Raw genomic sequence first — 13905 nt, forward strand, 5'->3', positions numbered from 1 at the left:
CTAAAGATGCGCATTGATGGCGAGGGCTGGAGGGTTTGTCAAATAGACATTTTCTTTGATCGGCAACTTTTGAAGGTGACAAACTGGTATGCTATATAGGCATATAGCACTTTAAGATGAAAGTTATTACAATGGATAGGTACCTAACAAAAACACGTCAACACTGGCCGTGTAGGAAATTCGCGATTGAACGGGTAAAAGTTTTGCGTTGTGTTGGTTTGAGTTGTCGGAAGGGGGAAATATCGGTGTTCGGCCCCGGTCGGATGCGATCGCCTCGGCGCTCAATCGAACACGGGTCAAGGGACGCGGCGGCGGCCGACGTCTACCGCCACCGAGCTCGTGTGCGCGGCCTGTTGTGACTTGTGAGCGCGTGGCCGTCGTCCGGACCGTTTGACTGTTGGTGCAGTACATGTGTGCGTTGAAGTAACAGCGTTCTTGGATATAGTTAGGCGCCACAGCGGAAAAAGGGTTATTTCTTTAATTTTTTAGTAATTTTTGTGGTAGAAGTGCCACCACCGAGTGTAGTCGTCCGGATAGAACGAGATTTTCGGACGCGCCTAGACCTGCCTAGCAACCGTCGTACGCCCTCGCATACTTTTTCGAGAATTTTCAGCCGGTGGCGATTTTCCAGTTCACTTTCGTCGTATTTTCCATTTGACATGGCCACCACATCCGCCGCTTGGATGACGTCTTCAACTGGCCAAAGTGAGTGCTACAGCTTTTCTTACGTTTTTCTGTATACATTTTTAAGTTTATTATTTGTGTAGGTTTAATGTAATTTTGTGTGTATAACATAATATTAATATACAGTATACACTATACCATAAAGTATAAATATAATGTAGGTAATATATATTATACCTACATAATATAATTATTTAATATTTATTATTCGTATAATACTGTTATTGTACCTAATTGATTTCGCATAGTAGAATGCAGATACGTTATAAATCCATATGTATGGGTACATAGATACTATCTACTCAACACTATAAATGCGAAAGTAACTCTGTTAATCTTTTACGTTTTCACGGCTAAACGGATGAACGATTTTGATGAATTTTGGTATGGAGAAAACTGGAACCATAAGAAAGGACACGCATTTTTTTAAAAAAATAATATTGTGCGTGCATCGTTTAAGAAAGGTTCTTTTATAAATTCAATCTTAGATGGGAAATAATTTTTTTGTAGTAAAATTTACTCGAAATTTGGTATTAATGCTCTTTGAGTCTTGGACACAATCAATGAAACCGCATTTTCGAAATTCCAACCCTAAAAGGGTGGCTTAGTTTTAGTTTTTAGTGATCATTTTTGCTATGAATATTATTTTTCAAACCATTAATATGTTAAGTTTACAAAGTTGTTTCTTTGTTTCTATTCCACTTTTCATCATTTTTTTGAAGTTATCTGTTTGAGTATTATTATTATTTAATTTACTATATTCCTCGTGAAGCTATTTCTGTTTTAGCGTGTAGCTCTTTGAGATCTTGAACTGTGAGAAATAGTTGAATGGGTTTAAGTGGAGGAAGAAATAATAGGTCTGGTGGTAAAATGTTCATTCCATTACTGGTGATCCAGAGAAATCCCTAGAAACTCTACTTCTGTACAAATGTAATGAATCGAGAAATTTTTTTAAATAAACTTGGAAAATCTAATTTCATGGATTCCGATGACATGGTTTAATTTAAATACAAAAGTCACAATGTCATTTTTCACATACTTTTACGATAGGTATACTAGATCAAATTTACCATAGAATTAACTCTACTTTCTATACTTCATCAGATAAATATCAGTATAAAACCTTACTAAAGATTTACTTCGTGGGGGTTGTTTTTACAAAGGAAAGGTAATACCAAAACGCTGTTTATAGAGCTGTGTTGAGTCAAGATCTAATAAAGAAAAAAAAATTGTAGTTTTTAATTTTTTTTTTTTAACTAAGATTTGACATGTAGAAAAGCAATAGACACACATTCGTTCTGACGTTACATATTGTACATTATGCCTAAGTAGGTACCTATACTACTTATATTTATACATACACTATACACATATATACACCACAATATATATTATATACCCATACTACTTTTATTTCTACCTTACTTACCCGTCATCACTCATCATAACAAAACTACTGATATGCGAGCGAAGCCGTGAATCAGTAAAATAAAATATAATATTTACGACGCATAGTAATTAAAATATCATGAAATTAATTACAAATTTCAATTTTAATGTTCATTTTTAGTCGTGGGTAAAAGAAAATAGAAATTATATTATTTAATTTCAATCGTTATAATTGTGACAGGTATGTAAGTACAATTATTCGGTTTCTTTAGAGGTTTCTTTAGAGTACACTGTCAATAGACAATATAATCATTTGTGTTGAGAATTATATACCTATAATATTAATTTTAGTTTTTCATTTTTGACTGTTTTTTCGGCTTATACTTTGTTCGATGCAGTGGTATAATATATACGTAGGCACCTATAAACTTTTTAAAATAAGGTGTCAGTTAATAAATGGCTTTGATTCTATTGTGAATTCCTACTGAAACCAGGGGAAGGAACATATTATAATGCAATAACTCGTTACTCGTTTCGTTATTTGTAATACGGATTTGTAACTTGGCTACCGCTCCGATTATTAAATGTATTATAATTTATATTATACTTTTTTTCTGTTTCGATTAGTGTGCTGCCGGTGGTGGCATGTGTACATACACATCATAATGGTCTTCTATTGAAATTATGTTTAAAGAAAACGCAAGATATAATTTATTAAATTATCATAATTTTTGTTATGATACTAATTTATGACTTGGCTCAATGAAATAAATTATTAAATAATAACCTTTGGAGCATCAAATTTGTTTAATGCAATCGCACTGGTATTTAAAAAAATCGCACTTCCTTCATAGACCTTACATGGTTATTTTTTGGAGGAGAGTTCTCAGTAAATAAATTAATAAAGACAACATTTTGCAAACGGCTCCCATTATTAAATAGCTCATGGTATAGGTATCTTATACGATGTACCAATCGTACCTTATGGCTTACACGTGGTTGGCGAAGGTTTCCTCGTCAATTCAAAAGATTGGAAAGTTAAAATACACTTATTAGTAAATAATACTCTTTATTGTAATATAACGTTTTAAAAAATAATACATTTTATTTCACTCTTATTCAGTAATTTTATCATCAATAAAATACAATAATATGTCATATCTGACTTCGTCTTTACTTTCTAAAGAATAAAAGACACCAAGCTCAATGGCTTGTTGAGAAATAAGAATGGTTTTACTTCACGCGGGTATACCTATAATAATTTTAAAGGAAATAATTAGAAAACCATTTCTATCATTAATATCAAAACGAAATAGATTTTTTTTTAAATAAGTACCATGATTTTAAACATATACATACCACCTACGGTATTTAATTTAGTTAAAAGATGATAATTTTCTTTCTTCAATTTTCTGTAAAGACGTAGACTACCTATTTAATTATTTGAAGTTTAGGTAGGTACTTATAAAAAATTTAATAATTATATGGTTTTGTAGTATACATGTAAAACACGTACCTATTCACTGCAACATATTATAGACTCTATCGGTTCATTTACTATTGGCCTCGATTTTTAGATTTCAGGCGGTACCTATCGGTCATATTATTATTGTTTGAGATATTATAGTAGGTACACGACTTCACCTACAGGTTATTATTTGATGGTTATTACCTCATGGAAATGATTTATGAATAACACAACTTGTATATTCATTAAGTTAAATTAGATATTATTACATAATATAATGTACAGCAGAAACTACCAATATAATAAGATTTTATTCACATTTGTTAAAGATTTTACTACTTATCAATAACTTTATTGGCAGTTTCGTTCTTGAGTATTTTTTTTGCAAAACACCTAAATCACTTAAAAACAAATTTGTGTTCAAATTGTGTTTCAAATTCATTTTTTAGTATCTATATAGACTATAGTACAATATAATAATATAAACATTGATATTTAATGTATCAAAGTATACCTACCTACATTAGCGGGGCCGGTGCCAGTTTTTCAAATTTTACGCAATTCTATAAAATTTAAAATTTAATATTTTGGTTGCCACCTTAATTGTAATACTTTTTCACTTATCTACTTCCCGATACCTCTTTAGGGTGGGGGGGGTTGATAGGGTTCTTTATATTGAAAAAAAATACTTCATGGGAATAATTCTCGGGCCTTGTGTAATTGTCGAATTATCTGAAAGAAGAAGACTTTCTGCATTGAACTCCGATTTTTTGTTTTATTTCAAATAATGCTATAATATAATTTGTAAAAAAACACTAAAAATTACATTATTTTTGAAGACATTTTGTAATGTTTGAGTTTAAAATATTGAAAAATGGAATTTAATATGACCTGTAGAATATTACCCTATATTAGTTCAAAAAAAAAAATTATCAAATTTGGTGGATTTTACAGAGAAGGATCATTATTCCCGTAAATAATTTTGTGTACAAAATTTAAAATTACATTGGTACTGGCGCCTTAATATATTTGTTGAGTAGGTATATTTTACCTAAATATTATCTAGGCATTTAAGTACATAAAATCCAAATACTAATAAACAGCTATTTCCCTAAAAAGGCAAAACGTATGATACGAACGGCATTTTGAATACATAGTGGTTCCTCTAATTCTTTTGATGTGCAATCAGAAGGAATTTTGAAAAAATCGTATTTTAAATATCGATCTACATATTATGCCTACATAAAATTCATTCAAAGCTAACTATCTATACCTATTACATTTTTATATTCTTTGAGTATTACACATTCAAACATTTATTTTTCGCTTGGGTAATTTCTTAATGCATAGGTATTATGTACCTATATACAATATTATACCTTTCCGAATTTTATTTACTCCTGCTGGTTAACTTTTATTGGTGCTGTTTTATTTCTATTGACACGCCAATTAAGTGTATTTATAAATATAAAATTATAATATAGTTATAAGTATATGTGTTATATATATATAATATATATTGACAGTCATAGAAAAAAATACTAAACCTACTAATTTAGTTACCATACTAAATATTATAGTGACATAATAAGATTAGGTACAAATATTAATTATTATCATCACCGCTACAACTCAGCACAATTTATTTATAAAGATATTTCTGAAACATTGATCAGTATAATTTAGAGGAAAGAATATAAAGTATAAACTGTATTCGGGACGTCGGAAATTAAAGTCCCGAAGACCAATCGGCCGGAAATGTGGGATTTTATGACCTTCGTAATTTCCGATTCGGAATTGCCAGATTAAATTTTGTTTGTCTTGCATCGTATGTATATAATATTTATTGATCTCGTACAATAGTATTTTAATTAAAACCAAAACCAAATTTAAGAAAGAAACGAACCTCTTAACTTGGAACAATGGCGCGTATCTATTATATGACTTTTGAAATATTCCAATTTGGTATATAATATAGATATACATACATGGCTACATAATATAACATATGTTTATAAATCCATCGCACAATATATAATATAGATACTTGCATGATATTATATTATCTCGTAAATATATTACTGTCGTCTGTCGTGCACGAGCACAGCTGCATCGACCGTTATACAACTTTAGTTATTGTGCAATTTACATTTTATACTGCATTCTGGAGTGCACGTGGTTTTATTCATTTTTCGTGCGTGTAACAATGTGGATCATTGTTTCTGCAGCGAGATGACCGGATACCACGAGCACAGGACACGTTTTATTTTTCTCATTTGGTTTCTATGACAAAACTAATGTTTTTGGATTCGTAAAATTTATAATATAATATATTAATATACATTCATCATTTTACACATTAGTATATAGGTACTATAGCCTATAGGTAGGAACACTCACGCATGTACCCCTTTTAATTTTTCACCAGTGAGAACTTTACTATAAGGAAACGGGAATGTAGTATTATACGTGTATGATATACAGTATATTATTATATATTTAAGTACTCTATATGAATGAAAATATTTTTTCTTTTATAACATTTGAATGATTAAACGTTAAAATAAAAATGCAATAGGTAGTTTTTTTTTTAGATTGATCAGTTGTAAAATAAGAAGTTTACGTTCCATTGTTCATTGTATAACTTTTCTTTCCCTTTTTTTATTCTGAAACAATAAATTCCAATATGTATAGAAGTCACAATTTAAATCTGTTGTCAATCGTTATAAGAAGTAGAAAGTTTCTAAGGGACTTAAAAAGGGGGCGGCTTTGTTCTGTTATTTTTAATTCAATGTTTCACTTGGATAACATTTTTTTTTAAATATATTTATTTATTTTAATTACCATTCTTTAAATAGCGATGTAGGTAAGTATATCGTATATCTGGTAAGTAGTCGTCGATACTCGATATAGTATTATTTTTTTAAAATAATTATATATGATTCATTCATTCTGATTTTTTAATTTTATAGCAATACACAATACATTAATACCCACAGCCTACTATAGTACTATATGAATTTATTCATTCCTTTATGCAATGACAATTTAAACCTAATTAATTGATTTTACCTTGAAAAAAATATTTCATATAGAAAAAGGAAAAATGAATGATCGATAATAATTAATAAATAATAATTAATTGAATCACCATGATTATATTTTCATTGCAACCAGTCATCATTTATGTACAAATATACAATATCTACATATTATTTATGTTTAAGACCATCTGATCTGACCATGCAATACATAAATAATATAATTAATTTAAAATTGTTATTTTAATTATTATCTTCCTCTTCAATTTTGAGTGTCTCCATGTTATCTCTATTAAATATTTAAGTAGTTAAATAAAATAAGCTTTCCAACATTTAAAATACTAAACCATTTTTACTTGTATAGTTGAAACCCAATCAGGTGACTAAAAATCCTTATAATGCCTCTAAAAAATAAATTTAGTTATCTTTCCTAAAAAAGGTTAATTGAAATACGCTATGATTACTGATTAGTATATCTATAATGCAAACATTATCCGTATTGGCTGTTTCTGTGCTGTTATTCCGTATACAAAAAAATTTACATAGATATATGGGTTATCTGCTTTTCCGATGACATCGTCAAATAATAGCGAAGAACAATTATTATAAACGTTACCAGTTGCGGGTTTTCACAGTTTCTTTTTAGTTTTTATATTCTTTTATAAGCGCGTTTTTATTAAGTCATTTCTCCGAGAAAAAAATTGCGGACATGACGAATCGCCGAAAATGTGGTCCGTGCCGAATCGTCGACGTCTCTCATACTATCCGCTGCTTCTGCAAAAACGTTATTTTACGGTTCCGTTTTTCATTGAACTTATTATATTGATAAATATATATACTCACAATTCGCATTATACTAAATTATATATATATATATTATATATATATTTATACCTAATATATGGATCTATAGTCTATACATCACACGGAACCACAATGAACAACGGAGATGACAACAGGTGATCGTCGGAAGTCGGTCATAGCTATAGGTGGAAACTATTTGCTGCTATTTCGATGCGCGTCAGTGCGGCACTGATGTGTATAATAGTTTATACTATTCGTTATACATGATGAAGTACCTACGCACAGTGTCGTCTACCGATTATTATAAATTATAATATTGTGTTGACGGACACTCGATTCTTGGATGGCCTTTGTGTGCATGGTTGTTTGCACTCATCACGAGAACATATTATTATTATTGTCGAGACAGCATGATTTAAACAACAACAATAATGAAAGCCCTAGGTGACTAGGTATTCAATTTTAGACAGCGAATCGCGATATTGTTGAATCCCTCGAGCATCTCTCTCGTCGTCTGAAAACCCGTAGAAATCCTCGTAAATCGCTGCTGTGAATATTATGTTTTTTATTTATTTTATTTTTTACGTGACCTATATATTTCATACACTTTCCAGCATATAATTTCTTAGCACTTTCTTTGTCGCATTTACGCTGACACTTATCTAATTGAATTATTGAGATATTTAATAATAGTAATAATTTGATTGTTACGCGTGTAGAATTAATAAATATAATAGGTATACACGATAGCTACACGTATCGTATAACATTTTTGTAAATCTTTATTTTCCATTCTTACTTGATTGGAACAAATGCAAATAAAAGTTTGGCTTATCAAAGAGCTTTAAAAAGTTTCTGAGGCGATCGTAAAACACTTTGAATCTTAATAGGATTAACTTAAAAAGTTTTTTTTCCAGTTCATAAACATGGATTTATTATTATTATTGTACAATTGTACATTCCTACCTTGCGAATATGGTTGTTTTTATCTCTACGTGAATTCATAAATACCTTATATTATTGTCTCCTTGCCACTAGCAGGTATAATATACACTGTATATGATATAATATATATAATATATAGCACCGCTAAAAGCACTCTCTTAGATTTGAAATCCTCGTTAGATCTTTTTTAAATTACATTTTCCTCGTATAATTTGCGCTATAAGCATGAGTATACCTATAAGGTCTGTATGTTTTTCCATTACGTATTTTAACGTGTAAATCACATTGACTAATATGACATATCAATTATTATAATTATATAATCTTATATATATAATTGGTAAGTGGTGTACAATTTAATAACAAATAAATCATAAACATACAATATAACAACTAAATAGAATAATATCTTGTCGTTATTAATTACTTCTTATTGAAATCGTATATGACAGATTTATGTAATATTATATATCTTACACTATCTTTCAATAACACCAAACCACATGTACACAGGCTTTTAAACAAGTTTAGCCAAATTATCGAAGCTACGGGTTTAAAAAATTACTAAAGATTCGTTTTACAAACATCACTGAAACACGTCTAACTTTTAATAATATTCATATTTTTTTTTTGTATGATTTATATACTGTATTGTATAACATTTTATAAAAACTTGTTGTGCTTATTATTCATCTTGATTTCAGATTTGTAATAATATATCGAATAGTAATCACTGAACATTTATATTAGAAAACTAGGTAGGCACAAGTCGTACAACCACATTGGAAATATTGACAAAACTTCTTTTTCTGAAAATATTTAACTCAGCAATGTAAATTTATATTTAGAACACCTTCATGAATAAACATCGTTTCTGAAATGGTTAAAAGCAGACTGCAGACCACAGGGGGTGTATATTTTTTTATATAATAATTGCGAACATTATTTTTGCTACTATAGGTATACCTATATAAAATATAAATGTATAAATTAGGTAGCGTTCACGCGATCAAAGTTTATTGGGCGTGATGGTGGCAGTATCTTTTTCATTTTACACGCACGTTATGCCTATTGATAATAATTTTTAAATTATACGTAGGTATTACGTAGGTGCATGAAATATACATAAAAACAATTTTATTTTTGTCTATTGGACCACCATATATGTTATTTAAACAGATATTGTGTATCAATATAGTTTAGGATTTTATCAGGGGTAGTTATATTAGCCACATACTATACGCATAATATTATATTATATAAATTATCTTTTGCGATTGACGTTTCAGTATTTCACGCAAACTGAAGAATGAGTCGGAATATACGAGTAATAGGTATTCGGGCAAAATGTAACATACCTACCTATACTCCGTACATATACGATATACATTATTATATTAATAAATACACACAATCAACATATCTAAATAATATTATACAGTAGTATACGTGTCTGGACTGTGTAACATATTATAGTCGGGCAGACGGCGTTTTCGTTGCCAAGATTCAAATCTATTATATTTCCTAACTTTGTAAGAGAAGAAAAAAAAATATGAAACAGTAAAATGGAAAAATCATGTGGTTCGGTATTTAATTTTGTTATAATATGGTTGTAACAGTGCCAGTAGCCTGGGGCCGAGCGCAGTGCACCCCCACTGAAATCCTTTTTTAATCTTTGGTTATTTAATTGATAAATTAAAATGTATATCAACATTATAATAATTACATTATTAAGTAACTTTGATATCTACTTTATCATCTCGACCATCATTATACTTAATAGAAACATTTTACGCCAGTTGTCTTAAAAATTTAAAAATTAAGTTGAGCTTAAATCAATTTTTTATTACGCCAGTAAATTTGCAGAAATGGTACGTTTCCTACAACTCTAAAAATATTGGGACCTCAAAATCAACAAATCTTATTATATTTTATTATAATATTCTTGATAATAATTGTTGCACTTACTTTTGGGTTATGTTTTTATTTTATCTAAATTTATATGAACTATAATTTCTCTTTTAATGAAAGGTTTGAACCATATTCAGACGTTTAACTTCACTGCTTCGTTTGTTACATTTTAAAGAGTAAAACAGTAGGTACTACATTTGACGATGTTAAGCTGGATTATGATTTTTTTATAAATACGATTAAAATGAAAGATGAAAAAAACAGCGCCAACTAATCCACTAGATACATTAATATGTTACACTGGAAATATATTTCCTAATGTTAAAACATTATTACATAATTTACAATATTATACACAATTTTACATGTGACAAATACTGTTTAAGCTGAAAAAAAGCTTCCTACCCCAGTCTGAATAGCGTATAAAGACATTTTTGAGAAATTTCATTAAAATCGACTTCAATTAATTAAATTGTTTGGTACTACTTAAATAATATATTGTCCATAGGAATTAGGGACATTGTGATAAATAGTGATAAAATATTGATTCATTTAACGCTAAAAAAGAAAAGCGTTTAGATTTCAAAATGTTATTCTAATTTATGGTGCTTAGCTATTTTTTGGGTTTCCTCTAATAAACCTATTTTGATTATTATTTAATGTTCAAAATAAATTTATATTATTTTCTTAAAAATAATTAAATAAACATCTGGCTACGGTACACAATGCGGTACTGAATTGTAATGATATGCTCACATACCATTTTAATAAATAAACTAAAATCTTATAGAATAATAAATAACGGCCAGACTGTCGTTCGTAGAAATCGGGCATCACCAATAAAACTATTGTCACTGACAAAAAGGTCTTTGCCGCCGAAGAGAAATCTAGTTCGGGGAAGTACAAAAAACCTTTAAAAAACCGCCTACCACTCTATGGTGGACATATCCATGTCGTCCTTAATTCAGTGCACCAGCCACCGAGTAACAATCTCTCAAATCTCCATACCGATTTCAACGAGCGACAACGGGACTTCTTATAATAAGCCATAATTAGTGCGTTCTTTATTTCAATTTGTGTATTTGAAGTATTACCTTGTTTTACCTAAAACTCCTACAACATAATCTACAAATACCTGCTGATAAGGTAAGGCATTTAATATAATATCTTATATGGATTACAGTTATTACATTATATGTGCTAAGTGCTTTTTACATAAAATTATATTGTACGATGTATTTGATCTAATTCTCGAATACACGATCTCGAGAGCCCTCCGAACACCTGGAGGAAGGTAATAGCGTAATTCTACTATTTTAACATCTGATTTTAATATAACTATCGACATGAGTCGTTTTTATATTTATCGTATTTTTACGTCATTACAGAATTGTCGCAAGTACGAATTATCGCATTCGATTGACGATAGTTCTCTATCAGGCTTTCAGCTTCCCCTTAAATATTATTATTATATTGTGAATTTGCGGTATCGATTGGACATTTAGACTGAGGGCGTATTCATGTATAATGGTATTTTTTTAACTGTTATGTCTAGAATGTCTGACGAACTTTATTTAGTTATATTATTGTAATATCTGTATTATATTGTATTAATATTGTATTATTGTGGTATCACGAAGTTACAATTATTTCAAGTATGGCAAAATACAAACAAATCTTGTATCATATCAAATTATTACCCACCAATAAAATCTAAGTTTAAAATGTTTTTTCTTTAGTCCCTTTACCAATATTATACACAAAAAATAACCAAATCAACCAAATATAATCAAATTAATTACTTTCACTTCAACTACAGTAGGTACCAATAAATTAAATATTATTGCCAATTTTATGAAATATTTGTAATATTTCGTAATAATTAAAACATACTCTAGTTTAATAAATAAAATTAAAACGTATAAGATTTAAGCAGCGTAGAAGACTTATTGGACAGCAGATCAGAGTCCTGTCTTGTGTCTACTAACTTTGGTCAGCGTTGCCTATTGGATATTAAGTTATTTCACTTAGTGGCTTGTATACCACCGAACTAACACGCACATACAGGGGAATACATTTTGTAGTTGTGTATAGTGTCGTACGGTGTTGTATAGATAATAAATAATAATAAAATACTACATTTAGTTTTGCCTCGTTTACAGTTATATAAAATTTTATATTTTCAAGCTTTCGTTTTTGTTTTTTTTTCACTTTTTATTGATTTTTTTCTTTTACCAAGGGATATACTGAAAAAGCACATCGGCAAAGCGCAACTAAAATTGTTTAAGTTTTATCGCTATTTTTATTTTATATCATTTGTACACCCTCAGCGTTATCTATTTTAGTAATTTTTTTTTACACACTTCTGTATAGGTATATATATTTTCACTATTTTAGAAGCGATTTTTTTTTTCAGAGTGGAATGAACTACCTACCTATATAAAGCGAGGAATATATTATACGTTTTTTTCAATAATTTTATTTATACGGACATGTTTTTTTGAGAATATCAGATAAGTTTATTCCTGGAAGAGGTAATTTTTCGTGTTTTTGAAAGTGAAGGTGAAAAAACTCTTAGAAGCCTTAGAATTACCAAAGTATTCGGAACTGTTAGAATCGTTTTTTGAATGTGTCATATTGCTTTTAAGTTTTATATGTACCATAATAATTGAAGCACATACGTCTGACGAAGTGACTGATGAGTGTCAACATCAAGTTCTCTATTATATTTATATTATTTAAGTAGTGCTATTAGGTAGGTACTTATTTTAAAATAAATACATCGTACTTTTTTGAACTTAAAAAGTTTATTGGTTGTATCCCATAATGGGATTCCCATTTAATCGTAACCTCGTCGTAACCATACATGAATACAGTATGTACCTACATCTATACAATGTCAGTATAGGTACTGTATATATAAAAACAAATATATAAATAGCTATTACTTGTTATTTGTTTATGGTTTATCAAAACTTTTATTTACTATTAAATTTTAATTTAGGTATTAATATATGTTTAATACCATTTATATGAAGTTAAGTTTTTTTTTTAAATCTAAAGGAAGAACTTTTTAATTTAATTATATAACTCATATGGTATATTATATACAGTCCTACAAGAATTAGGCATAACGCTAAATTGAGGGTGTAAAAAACGTGGACACAATTTACCTTTCGTGTAAAATAGTATGACGAAAGGTTTGCTACCTCCATATTATGTATTATATTATAAATCATAATTACTATTGTATTGATGATAGTCACTTTTCATAAATAGATTAGGTATTCTAAAAAGAGTGTCATCATCATAACCCTTAACATATTATATATTATAATATTCAGTGGCGTATTTAGGAATTTCAGGATAGGGGCAACACATTTTTGCCGCCCCCCCCCTCAACAGTAAATGTATTTACTAATATACTGTATATAATATATATAATAAATAGTGATGATCAAAACAAGACCAAGACATTCAAAATCTTGGTCTTGGTCTTGCAGACTCAGTCAAGGTCTTGGTCTTGATCTTGCGAAAGACTCTTGCAAGGCTCTTGCTATTTTCACAGAATATATAAAAAAAACTAAATACATGTTATAGCTGTGTGTAGGTTTTTTGCTATGATCTCTAAGAATGAAATTTAGTCCAATATATTACATAGTA

General features: G+C 29.2%; 1 protein-coding gene across 1 annotated transcript in view; it reads left to right on the plus strand.

The window, feature by feature from the left end:
* The first annotated feature begins 316 nt into the window (after positions 1-316).
* Positions 317-13905, plus strand: part of LOC100167826 (kelch-like protein 17) — a 50203-nt gene continuing 36614 nt past the window's right edge. The window contains exon 1 of the mRNA XM_008184213.3: positions 317-705. Coding sequence (XP_008182435.1) covers positions 660-705 — 46 coding nt within the window. The 5' untranslated portion in view covers positions 317-659. The remainder of the gene's footprint in view (positions 706-13905) is intronic.

Source organism: Acyrthosiphon pisum, chromosome A3 (assembly GCF_005508785.2).
Source record: "Acyrthosiphon pisum isolate AL4f chromosome A3, pea_aphid_22Mar2018_4r6ur, whole genome shotgun sequence".
NCBI classification, from domain to species: domain Eukaryota; kingdom Metazoa; phylum Arthropoda; class Insecta; order Hemiptera; family Aphididae; genus Acyrthosiphon; species Acyrthosiphon pisum.